We start from the raw sequence: 12,623 nt of genomic DNA, 5'->3' as shown, positions 1-12,623 counted from the left end.
TAGAAGTTTGTGACTCTGTCATGATACCAGCAAACGTAACTGATCCAAAGTACGATTTTTATTTGATGATAATCGATGACAAGGCATACTGGCTGAGTTTAGCTGTGGTGGGATTCATTTTAGCAACAGTTATTATCGTAGGAAACTCCATTCTACTCTTCACGACTTACAAGGATCCTCGTAGATCACTGCGTACACCGCCATCTTTCCTGATTACGAATCTGAGCGCATCAGATTTACTGCTGGGACTATTCAATGTTTTTCTTGTGGCTTTGAGAGATGTCTATCGATCACGACTTGAACATATGCCTTATGTTTTCGTGTTTAAGACAATCATGTACACCGTGCTATCTACAACCCTATCTGTGAGCAGCTATTCCATAATAGCCATGTCATTAACTTGTTACGTCGCCATCAACAAGCCCATGGATTACAAATCCATCGTCACCAAGAGAAGAATCAAGATTTTTATTGCAGTGTTGTGGATGGTATCTTTAGCGACGTGTGTTCTCCCTATAACGAATATATCCGAGAAGACATACACGCTAATTTATCTCCACACTCACGCTTCGCTACCTGTCATCTTGTTGACAGTTATCTACGCAAATGTGTTCCGTGCTCTCGCGAGACGAACTCGAGAGCTTCAGCTAGGAGGGTGTGACTCGATTTCAAGTATTTCGTTGCGAAAAAATCGAAATATGGCTGTTACAATTATCATTATTCTTTCGCTGTTCTATTTCTCTTATATACCTCAATACATCACTCTACATCTACTGTACTTTTGCAAACCCTGCCAACATTCATTAACTTTCCACAAGATTGACGTTGCATTGTCCCGGTTTTTGTTCATAAATTCAGCGGTGAATCCATTTGTCTACGCCTGGAGATTGCCAAAGTATCGAAAAAGGTTTAATGACTGTTGGCAGTTCATCCGAGGCAAGTTGAGAATTCCTTGCAAGGGACTTTTGAACCCAAGGACACAGTCGAGCCAAACGAAAAGTGCTTGGGTGTGTCAAAGAAGATTATGGCGAAATAGACGAGTTGATATTTCATGTACTTGCGATATTTCCAGTATTGAACTGAAAAAGATTAAAGTGACAATCGTGTAGGAAACTAAACATTTTTAAAGCCTTATTGCACTCATGTTTGCAGAATGAATATCATTAGTGGTAAATACCGTGAATATAGACCTAGGCAGCGTCCACACTAAGCCAGAAAAATTTTAAATACAGTTTTATTTCTACGGCTAGGCCTACCGTCCACACTAATCCGTCACGAAAACGGAGCTTTTGGAAGACGCTCTTCAGACCGAAGGAATTTGGAAACGCCAGCTTTGTGTTTTAGTGTTGGGGTGAAGACATTTTGAAAACGCAGCTTTATTTCTACGGTTAGGTCTACCGTCCACACTAATCCGTCACGAAAACGGAGCTTTTGGAAGACGCTCTTCAGACCGAAGGAATTTGGAAACGTCGGCTTTTCAATTTCAAGTGGACGGAAAACATTTGAAAACGGAGCTTTTCGAAAACGATGACATCACGATAATCACGTGATTTCCCTGTCCAAGTTTTCCTCAAAACACAAATCCAAAATGACCGGTGATTGTTGCATTTTTAAATTCCTACGACGCAGTGTGGACGGAAAATATTTGATACGTTTTAAGAGTGAAACCTCTGTTTTAAAATTCCTCCGGCGTAGTGTGGATGGGGCCCAAGATAGATCAAGTTTCGACACAGATAAAACGATCGTTTGACACATATTTTATGCACGTTCTCGATGTATCACGTAGTTACCGGTTGGTGATGACTCACAGAACCATAATTTACGGCAGACAAAAAAACACGATTCTCAATGCATTGACAATTAGTTATGGTAAATCAAGGCCAGCGGTTATTAAGGACATATCATGTTTCATATAGTTGTTCTAAAAATAATATTTATTATTTAATATTTATTATTTCCCATCCAAAAGAATAAAACACATATACCCAAAACATATATACGCTTTGCCACTCTCTTTTTCGATAGTCCATGTTATGTCATGTTGTTGGAGCTTGTCATTTCAAATAGTAGATTTCTGCCTGACAACCAAATCGAGAAGTCACCGCCAAAGATCTTCTCTAATCTCACCACGATAAGACGCTGTAAGTAAAAGCATTATCAAGGATACTCATATATTTCTAAAGGGACTTAAGGCAATCTTCCCCTCTCCTCCCCCCCCCCCCCCGCCCCCTCCATCCCCTCCACACACACACAACTAAAAGTCAGCCAAAAATAAAAGTTTCCTTTACTCGAAGTCTCACAATAATGGTAACAAAGGTAAAAAATAAAATTACTGGAAAGAGTAAGAAAAAAATTCAACCAGGCCAGCGAGCAGCTGTTTTTGTTGCGGATGTAAAAGCAAATCATCTTTTTTCAATGGATTATAAATATCTCTTCGTGATGATAAGTCAAAGATATTTTCATGATACGTAATGTCGCGATCGGAGCTCTCATTTTAACATCTTTTACAGGCAGATTACCTGCTGAGAAACTGAAGAATTGCGCACGAATTCTCTGTACTCACGCCGCTGTTAACTGACCTAATGAAGTGCTGACGCAATATATTCCACAATATCGATCCGTTTTGCCGGTGATCTTAATTTATATCGTTGGCTTTCATGAAACGTCTTGAAATAAATATTGTAAAATCTACACGGTTGATCCTACAAAGCTCATTGTTTCAAATATTATGGATGGGGGAAAAAAATATATGAATATAAAGAAATATTATATATATTTAGCCAAGCCTAAGGGCGGAGCTCCTGGGCCGGGTTGTTCAAAGCCCGATTAAGCTAAGCCAGGATAAGCGAGGATTTTGATTTGATTTTTGTAACTTTGTGGTGACGTCTTCTGTTTACATTGTTTGGCCTTCTGTTTCGAGTCTGCATAATCTCAAGCTACATAAAAAAAAGCAGTGAAAAACATTTTAATACAAGAAAAATTTATTCTTCGGTTAATTTTTGATCCTGGGTTAGCTATTCCGAACAACATTGCCCTGATTAAAACAAGTAAACCTGACATGAGCCTACGATCCAATCGAAAACCAGCTCTTGGTCAGCGGTCAAATTTAAAGAAAAACGCGTGTCCTCGATGAGCTCTAAACCTGAGCCCACGATTTGGTCACGTGATACTGGTCAGCGGATACATTGATTTGACAGATGTCAATAAACCGTAACATGGATGTCCAATATCAAAGATGTACGCTGCAAACCAAGACTGCATGACGGTATTAGCTGGAGTATGGCCGCCATGTTGCGCGACGTTTCGTCGTTGTCGTATGGCGCACGCGCTCGTGGTCCATGCCGTTAGCCATGTTGACCATCAAAAGAGAGTTGCACGGGTTTCTATTTCTATGCATGCATCTGGTTCTCTTCCTATAGCTATGGTGCTACGCTTTGCCGCCCATGAGGCCGCCGGAATAAACCCAATTGTGCCCAAATTTGGTTGCTTTATCTATATTTTATTTCAGTTCAAGGTGTCAGATTCTTCTTTCCTATCCCGTTAAGAAAATGAGTTTCCCGATCGGTTATGTTCGCCAACTCCATGCCAATAAAAGAAATGATTCCTCAAGGTTTATTATTCTCCCATGAGAGCTGAAAATTATAAAATGGATTTTAGTTTCTATGTGAATATAATGTTTGTCGAATTTCAATTATTTTCTATACTTTCCATATTCGTACTCGACGTTTTATTGATTCTATCTGTGAAGCTCGTCGATAAGCCTTAGCCTTGTAGCCTTGTGAGATAGGAGTGAGGTACATACAGAAATTTCTCTACTGAAACGGTCTGTTCGCAAAAAAGAATCATTTCTTCATTGTAAATTAATATAAAAACTTGTTTATAAATGCATCGTGATCCTCGATTTTCCATGTAGTCACAACCATTATGCGTAAGTATAACGAACAAATAAAGTAACACAGGTGCTATTTTAAAAAATAAATAAATAAATAAATAGCACTTACGTATTTTAAATTACACTTTTCTGCGACAGGAAAATTGAAAACTGTTAAATACGACCGTTTTAAACGTTGCAGCATTTTTAGTAAAAGCCTCAATTTCATAACTAATGTATTATGCTAATGTCAGTGATAATCGATTAACTTTTATTTGTATTCCAATTTTTAAGTACGGAGGATTAATATAAGCGATGTTTCAAAAAAGAATACATAGAGGATATTGCATGCATGGCCGCGCGGAGATACGAAATTTCTCTTGGAGTGTTGAAAATATTTTACCAACGCGCGCAGCGAACAAGTGAAATAAGTTTTTCAACACGAGAAGAGAAATTTCGTATATTCAAGCGGCCATGTAATGTTTTATTTATTATATAAACACGAAATAACGAACCATTTAACTTCGCTGCAAAAGGCGCAATTTTTTATGTTACCGTAGCAACGCGATCTTTTCACATGTGAAAATAACATGTTATTTTCACGTGTGAAGATATCATGTTTTCGCGGTAAGTTTATAAAGCGTTGGTTTTAATGTAATAAAAAAGTTATTATACTTTGCATGTTGCGTTTACTAACTGCCCCGATTGCCCAAATAAGTTAAAATTGCCGCTTTCAAAAGATTTCCATGGAAAACGGCGAAAACTTACTAATACGATTATCATAATAATACTTCACGGAATAATCGAACGAGTAATTTCGAAGCCTGACAAATATGAAAACTTTCTGAATTGTATCAAAACCAAAACCAAAGTAAATTCCTGATTACTTTCGACACGCAATTAAAACTCGCCCTAAACCGTCTGATATTATGTACGGTTTGTATGTTTGACTGCACAAACATCAGGTCTCTTGTGAAAAACATAGGAAAGTGTTCCACTTTTAAGAACTTTAATTTTAACGTGTTAGCTCCGCAAACGACCAACTATTTTAAATATTTTTAACCTCGAAAAATGCTGTATAAAATCTTTAAGTTTTATGTAGATCTTTTTCTTTTATTTTAATTAAAATATTGAACCTTTGTAATCGTTTTGTTTCAATCAGTTGGTACACCACCCACAAGCATAAAGCTTTGACATGTATGTAACCGTGTTTAAATAAAGGCTCTATGAATGTATGTATATTTCGTTGGAATAGTGATGCGACTTTTCACATTTCACGACTGTAGACCTTTCTTTGTGTTTCATGTTGCCATCTTTTAGTGATGTGTACCGTGCGCCGCCGGTATTCTTGTGTGGAGCTACAAATACATCGCTTAATTTCAACATCGCTTTCAACGTCGCTTTCAACAGCGCTTTCGACGTAATTTGAGCAACACGGTATTAGTCCAGGGCTTTCGATTTTAACACAATTTTCGTTTTGGTAATCACTCGTAAAATCTATTTAGAGAGCGTGGATTAAGTTGTCAGTAAAATGAAAAGATTCCAAAACGTTTTACCAACCTAATCCGGGGGGAATACTCTCTATATGCCTTTTTCATGTTGATGGTAATATGCATAAAACAGTTGGGATTTCACCGCTGAAGTATCGGAGAATGGTAGAAAAACTGTCATGGCGCTAGATGTATATAAAATTGGCGCTATTCAAGAGCCGAAGGAGCTCAAGAACTTTCTTCAGAACCGTCTAAAAACGCTTAACATAACGCGAATCGAATACAGTCGAACCTCCCGTAAGGGAGGTTCGACTGTACATTAAGCTTAGGTGCTCGCTTATTGGAGGCGGTCGCTTAGGACAATTTAGACCATATTGGGTCAAATTTTTTCCATTAGCATAAGGTAACTACTGAAACTTACCCCATGTTTTAAATGTTTTATTCAAGTGAAAAGTCAATTTTGCGAAAAAAAAAAAAAATATCCGATATTTCGCACGCATTGAGAAATTTCCATCCCTTGTACTATCCAGGAATACGATAATGTTACAACACCTTATTCGATCCAATTTCCCCTCTACTGTCTGTCAAGTGCTCGCCTACAGAAGGTTAAAAACAAAAGAAAATTTCAAACTTTTAGCTCTAAAAGTGGTCGCGGTCGCTCACGAGAGTTGGTCGCTTACAAGAGGTTTCAAATATAGTGATTTGACTTGAAAACCTTTGGTAGTTTGGAAAACTGGTTGCTGAGGAGTTGTGGTCGCTTCCGAGAGGTGGTCGCAACCGTGGGTATGCCCAACGACGAGCTTATCTAACCAATTTATGTAAATACTAAGCTGAAAATATAGTAGAAGTCGGTCGATTATTTGTCAAATGTAGGTACTACAAAGGGTTATCATGTTCCTTTCGTTAGTCTTATTATTATTTCCGAAAAGTCACCCTTTTCTTGGAAAAATGGTGAATACATATTGGAACGATTTATTGGAGTGGACCTTCCCTAAAAACTCTGTTCAATAAACCTCCCCCCTGCTAGCAAAATAACCTGACATAATAAAGTGTGGGAAAAAAACGAACAAAACATTTGTGATGAGAATCTGATCAGCTTAAACATAAAAAGATAATTTCGAAATCAGCGAAAACTCATTTAGCTAACATGGTCAATGATTAATCTCCTAAGATAATATTGAAGTTTTTACACACTTAATTAAGAGTCGGTGACATTTACAGTTCTCATCTTCGGCAGCAATAAATACCGTAACATTTCTTATTCAGAGACAGTAAAACGCTCTCATTCTACGTCGTCCTATAACATGGCCTACAACCTCTCCGGTTCAAATTTTAACAACTTTACAAATATTAGCACGGAAGGCGGAACACCAAATAACCCACCCGAGGTTCATCTTATCATCACCATTATCATTAACATCATGACAAGTCCCGTGACAGTTTTGCTCAACGTGTTGGTGATAATGGCCGTGAAAAAAATAACAAGACTTCAGAGTTACCCCAACATCTTGCTGGCCTGTTTAGCGGCAACTGATGTCTTAACTGGTCTGATCGTGCAGCCGTCGTTTATCCTGTGCAGAACTTTCCAGCTTCTTGGTATGAATGAAACTGAAATGATTCTATGCACTTTTCATTACTCTTCTATACACGCCCTGTCTCTTTGCTCTTGTCTCCATCTGATGTTGATAACTTGCGAGAGACTTATAGCCATCAAATTTACTCTTCGCTATACAGCTATTGTCACAACGCGAAGAATTAAGGTGGCAGTGATCACATTCTGGATCGTTTCTCTAATTTCTGGAGTAACCAGAGACTTGGAAAACAAAACGTTGTTAGCATTTTCACTTGCCATTTATATTTTTTGCGTTCTTTTCATTGTATTTTCTTACTTGATTTTGTATCGGGAAATACTTCGCCACCGGAAGATGATCAAAGCTCATCAGCTGCCTCAAGAGGAAGTGGAAAGATTCGCTAAGGAGCACAAAGCGCTCAAGACAACTGTGATTGTGATCGGTGCTGTTGTACTGTGCTTTGTGCCCGTAGTTTTCGTTCTCGTATTAGGCGGTTTGGGATTAGCTCCATCGGCGTTAGTGTCATATGTTGCCACATTCGTCACGTTCAACTCGCTCCTTAATCCATTGATTTATTGTGGGCGACAAGAAGAAATGAGAAAGTTCGCGTTTAGATTTAAATCTGAAGCCGTTGTTGCCATTAGGTAAAATTAAAAGCAACGAAAGACTGAAAAACTGTTAATGCTTTATTAAAGTACAAAGCATTCAATACAGAAGATGACTGCTATGTAAATAGAAATTCATGTCACTGCAAACTACATGTTACGTTTTTTTTCAATAAATTGCACTGGTGTCAAAAAATGGCAATTAAATGAAATTTCAACCGGAACAATGCTTCCTGAGTTTCTTTCTTTCTTTTCTTTTTTTCTTTTGTTTGTCTTTTGGCGAGGGAGGGGGAGAGTTGACTGAATTGGGAAAAAACAGACAAGTGGGTGTGTTTGTACTCACCTTTAGAAACACAAATTAAAGCAAATTAGAACCTCCTGGTTAAAAGGGTTCCTTCACTTTAAAAAGGTTCACTTCCTTAGGATGTTAGCAGTTCATCCCAGGGTAATCCCCACCACTCCCTCCCCCTCAAATCTCCATAAACACACACATTCATACACACACACACACACACACACACACACACACACACACACACACACACACACACAGTATATTAGCCACTGAGAAGACCTGACAATTCACCGCTTCTTGGTGGAGAGAGGCAATGTGAGGGTTATAAGCCTGTCAAACGCAAACCTCTCATGACGGGACGCAGGGAACTTCTGCTGTCAGTACCGCAGAGAAATGGTAGGAAATTTTCCTAGCATTCCTTACATACTCTCACTAGGGTTCTTCGTCTTGCGGCCAGGGAAGGCGTCATAATCTGTTTCAGAGATATGTCGATGATATTAAATAAAAAATAAACCAGAAAGGGCCGATGGAATATGAGACAAGCTTTAAAATGAAGTCACGATATTAATAGTGCTTTAAAAGTAAATAGCGCGTTCGAATCATTCCCGATGCCGCGGCTTTCAAATGATGGCGGACTCCATCAACGCCAATAATCTGGAACAAAACAAGGTCATTATATATCGGATCACTTCTAAACACACTTGAAGAAAGACTTGAAGAAAGGCAGGAAAAAACGTGAGGGGACAAAACCGGGCAATGTTGATAAATCAAGTAATCCCGCAATGAAGAACGAATTACATAACATGAATCTTCCTATGCTTCTGCCCCTGAACCAAGTTCAGATCTACGAACTGAACTTAAAGATACCAAAGTGCCTACGAATGGATGTTGAGCGCGGCGAGCAGACGTAAATGTCTTGTTTACCCAACGAAAGCCATTACAATAAACTCTGAGCTTGCATCGAGTTGCTTGTCCGGGCGTAAAGGAGCGTTTGATTAATCAATCTAACACAGATCTTAAGGAATAAAAACCCAGATGATCTGGAATAAGGCTGAGTATGTCGTTGGCAAAGGGAGTCACGTGCAGTATTATCATGCTCGGCAATTGAAGTTATTGTGTAGAAAATATCGCACAATTACACAGCCGAGGGCAAAAAAAAAAACAAAAACAAAAACAAAGCGCGAGGAGAAACTTAGTACATGGAGCTAGAATAGATTGTCAGTGCTTTAGTAGACCATGCACGGCTACCAATGGCTTGGCCAATCGCTTGGCCAATGGCTCGTACACGCAACGAATCGTAAAAGTCCTTAAGTAACGACCTCCGAAAGAAGTGAGCCCACCCCCCATCCCCTGGAAATAGAGGAACTAAGGTTCAATAGCATAATTATTTTTTCGATCAATAACCTAAATAACGTTCGATAAACTGATGACGATTCAACTAGGGAAGGTATAACTTATTCCAGGAGGCGTCATGAAGCGCGCTGGTAAAACAAGCCAGGCAAAATTTTCATCAAGTAACAAGAAGGTACAAACAGGACGTTTTCTTCAAATTGAAATGACTAAAATTGACAATTTTGAATCATTTTTTACAGGCACGCATAAAAAGAACGTTTAATCATATTCAAATTAAAAACGCGACCAGAGCAGTTAAATATTTATAAAGCAGACTAGCGTAGCAGTGCATCATGACCACTAAAAATAGTTTAAGGTATCTTACATCGATCACGGTCTACACATAAAGTGCCCACCCATGTGCCAGCAACATAAATTTCAACTGCATTGAAGAATTTCTAAACGATTTATAAGAACTCGGTGTTTTTACAAATTATACCCACAGCCTTAGAGAAATACAGCCCTGTTCTCATAGAATTTAAGAGTGTGTCCATGGGTGCACCAGGCAAGTCTGCTACATGCCATCTCACCGATTTCAATGAAACTTAGCCAGTATAAAGGGTCTACCCCAAAACTCAGAAAGACACATTGGTTTCGGTTTTGGATCTTTCAGGGGGGAAGTAGATCACCCCCCCTGGTTTTACTAGATTTTTGCCAAGAAAATTGCCTCAATATAGGCAAAATGTATGAAGCTCTCAGAACAACTGTATTTAACCTATTGCTACCAAGTTTGGTACACATATTGGCATATCTATAGTAAATGGAAGAGCCAAGTGACAGTCTATTTGATCAGCCGCTTGTCAATCAATGGACATAAATATGTGACTGTGTTTTTAGACCTTCAAATATTTGACGATTTTGAGGTCAATTATCTCCCCTTGCCAAAAAGGTATGACACTAATTTCAACGTTCCTTTGTCCGTCGATCATTTATCTTTAAAAAACAGTTAAAATATCTTTGGGCACTGCCGTATTTTCGCTTCGGATGCCACTTGAAAACTGCACCTAAAACAAGCTTACTTTAACCTTATCCGTCATACAATGCTGGCAAAAGCGGCCACTAAAGAAAATAAATCGACATTTACAAGCTCGTTTAACAAGAAAACTGCACCAGAAGGGAAAGTAAGGCTAAAAGGTTTCGAGATTTTGAGAAGAAATTGAAGATAACGCGTTTTTAGAGATACGTGTCACCAAAATATCGATAGTAAAATCGTAGTGTTTGTGATTTGACGTTTGTTATTTTGAGATTTGCTCGCAAAATCAGCTGTTGGCTATCGTGTGGCATAAAACACTTTTCAGTCTTTCATTCAACTCTTTATTATCAAGAGGTCGTGCTGTTTATAATGCCCTGAGGAGATTTCAGGGTCACATGCCGAGTTGTTGTTGACAAGTACATTCCAGCTAGTGTGCAGCAACATAAACTTGCACAAGCTAAAAATGACATTACGAGGAAATCTTCCTTTACTGACTAAAAAGGAAACGCAGTTCTAACAAATTCGTTGGTTCAACCATGCATAATTCTAGAGGAAAAGACTGCAAATGTTTTATTATTGTCACTTACCACGGGTTACCACCATCGAAAATTTCCTCCGGGAAGTACTTGTAGCGTGACCTGACAACCTTTCAGAATTCCAACAAATTGTTCATCCCGTCAGTAAAGAAACGCTTTCAGAATGTTCTACGAATCTCTATAAGTACATTTATCTACTTTCTGGTCGGCATATATCCGCATTTTTTTTAAATACATGTTGTTCTGACTAAATCTGTATCTCTCTCGATCGCCAGCGTTGAATTGCGTTACATAAAGGTTGAGCCAGCAATGTGTTGACCAGCAGATCTCCACGTGTTTCCCGTCATTTGCATCTTCAGTCGACTCTTCAGTCATATTCAGTTGTTCGCAAAGGGAAAGATAGTGAATTTGAAAAAAGTTAGATTAGCAGTAAACATTTACATTTTTTTCTAGCTCACCTCTATTAGTACCTTCCTACTTGTAGTCTTCCCTACGGAGGGCAGGTAAGGTTAAGTTTTTTGCTTTCTTTCAACAATCCATATCAGACTGGGGGTTTGGGCGGGATTAAGTGACAACTGACAAATTGCTAAAATTTTCACTAACAACTGAAAAATCGCCTTTAAAATGTAACGGGCTACTGACATTTGTAGTCCGTTTTACTGACAACAAGAGCGGTTTTTAATTGAGTATCGTAAAACTAAAACCAAAGTAATCACTCTCGCCAATCACAAAGGACACAAACAATACAGTGAACCAATCAAAATCGAAGTAATAACATGTAACTGACGCAGAGGTAAAACGGGAGAAAGCGCGTTAGAGCGGGGCAGCATTGGTTTTACTTTTACTTGTGACTGAATAAGAAAGTGGCGCGAGATTTTTAAGTCAATCGTGTAGCAAAGTGATGCAAAACCAATTACTTTTCGACGCTCAAATGAAAAACCACTCTAATAAAACACTTGATTGCTATTTTATTCTAATCTTTTTCGATCCTATTTGGCTAATAATTCTGCATTTTAATTAATATTAATTATTTAAGAAGTTATTATTTTTACAAACTAGTATTGTGTTCTTATCTCTTGTGACTTTTCACCTAAATCAGTTCCGACAAAACAAAATTAAGCTAAATTAAAATCAACTGATAGATGGCACCGACCAATGATGAATAGGCCATTTTACAATTGTGTGCTCAGTTATCTGGCCTATGAATGCAAGCGAGACTGGAGGTGACCTTCCTTTGATATAGACCTCTCTGCGGTCCTCATTGCCAACTAGTGAGCATGCGAACAACTTGATTTACACAACCAAAGCAGTGAGGTCAAGAAAAGGTCATCTACAGCCTCGCTGCCATTCAAAATCCGTGCAGGCCACTGAACAGACAACTGTAAAATGGTCTATTGTCAAAAGTTACATTTACAACTGGCATTTTTAACGTCCTATCCAGACCCTCCCTCCTACTTCTTTACAAGGTGATAATTGCACCCCTATCAAAACTCGGCTAATGATCTAAAGTTCAAGTTCTCTCCTTATCTGCTGCCTTCTTCGGACAGTTTCAGCCTCAGCAGCAAGATCATCGGCATCAGCTTCCTCGCCCTCATTCATACTTACAGAGCTGGTCCTTTGTAGTTGGCCATTCTTATTCAGGGCAGAAAGTCGGCTAAAGTATCGAGCGATCTGTTGCTCTGTCAACCAGTCGATCTTGGTGAACATTTTCTGACCAGTCTCGTCTCTTAAAGACTTCATTCTAAAGGCCACATCGGAAGCGGTTGCCTTCTTACCAGTTTCTTCTCTCATCCAGAACATATCTAACAGATAGCTCTTCGGTTTTTCCGAAAAGGCCACTGATTTCCGTGTTCTCCGAAGAGCCCATCCGTGTTCCACTTGGTCAGCCGG

The 12,623-nt window shown here is 38.8% G+C and overlaps 2 protein-coding genes across 2 annotated transcripts; both read left to right on the top strand.

Annotated features, from left to right (window-relative positions):
* Positions 1–1,991, top strand: LOC110064266 (adrenocorticotropic hormone receptor-like). Its single transcript, XM_020771302.2, has one exon. It carries the CDS (start codon positions 21–23, stop codon positions 1,107–1,109), a length of 1,089 nt encoding a protein of 362 aa, XP_020626961.1. The 5' UTR covers positions 1–20; the 3' UTR covers positions 1,110–1,991.
* Positions 1,992–6,634: 4,643 nt separating this feature from the next.
* LOC149117794 (histamine H2 receptor-like) lies at positions 6,635–7,758 on the top strand. The gene has a single exon (XM_089282112.1). It carries the CDS (start codon positions 6,666–6,668, stop codon positions 7,578–7,580), a length of 915 nt encoding a protein of 304 aa, XP_089138238.1. The 5' UTR covers positions 6,635–6,665; the 3' UTR covers positions 7,581–7,758.
* The last annotated feature ends 4,865 nt before the right edge of the window (positions 7,759–12,623 follow it).

Source organism: Orbicella faveolata, unplaced genomic scaffold (genome assembly GCF_042242905.1).
Source record: "Orbicella faveolata isolate gen_17 unplaced genomic scaffold, um_ofav_v1 contig_1, whole genome shotgun sequence".
In the NCBI taxonomy this organism is placed as follows: Eukaryota; Metazoa; Cnidaria; class Anthozoa; order Scleractinia; family Merulinidae; genus Orbicella; species Orbicella faveolata.
The sequence above is the reverse complement of the archived record's forward strand: the minus strand, read 5'-3'. Positions and strand labels throughout refer to the sequence as shown.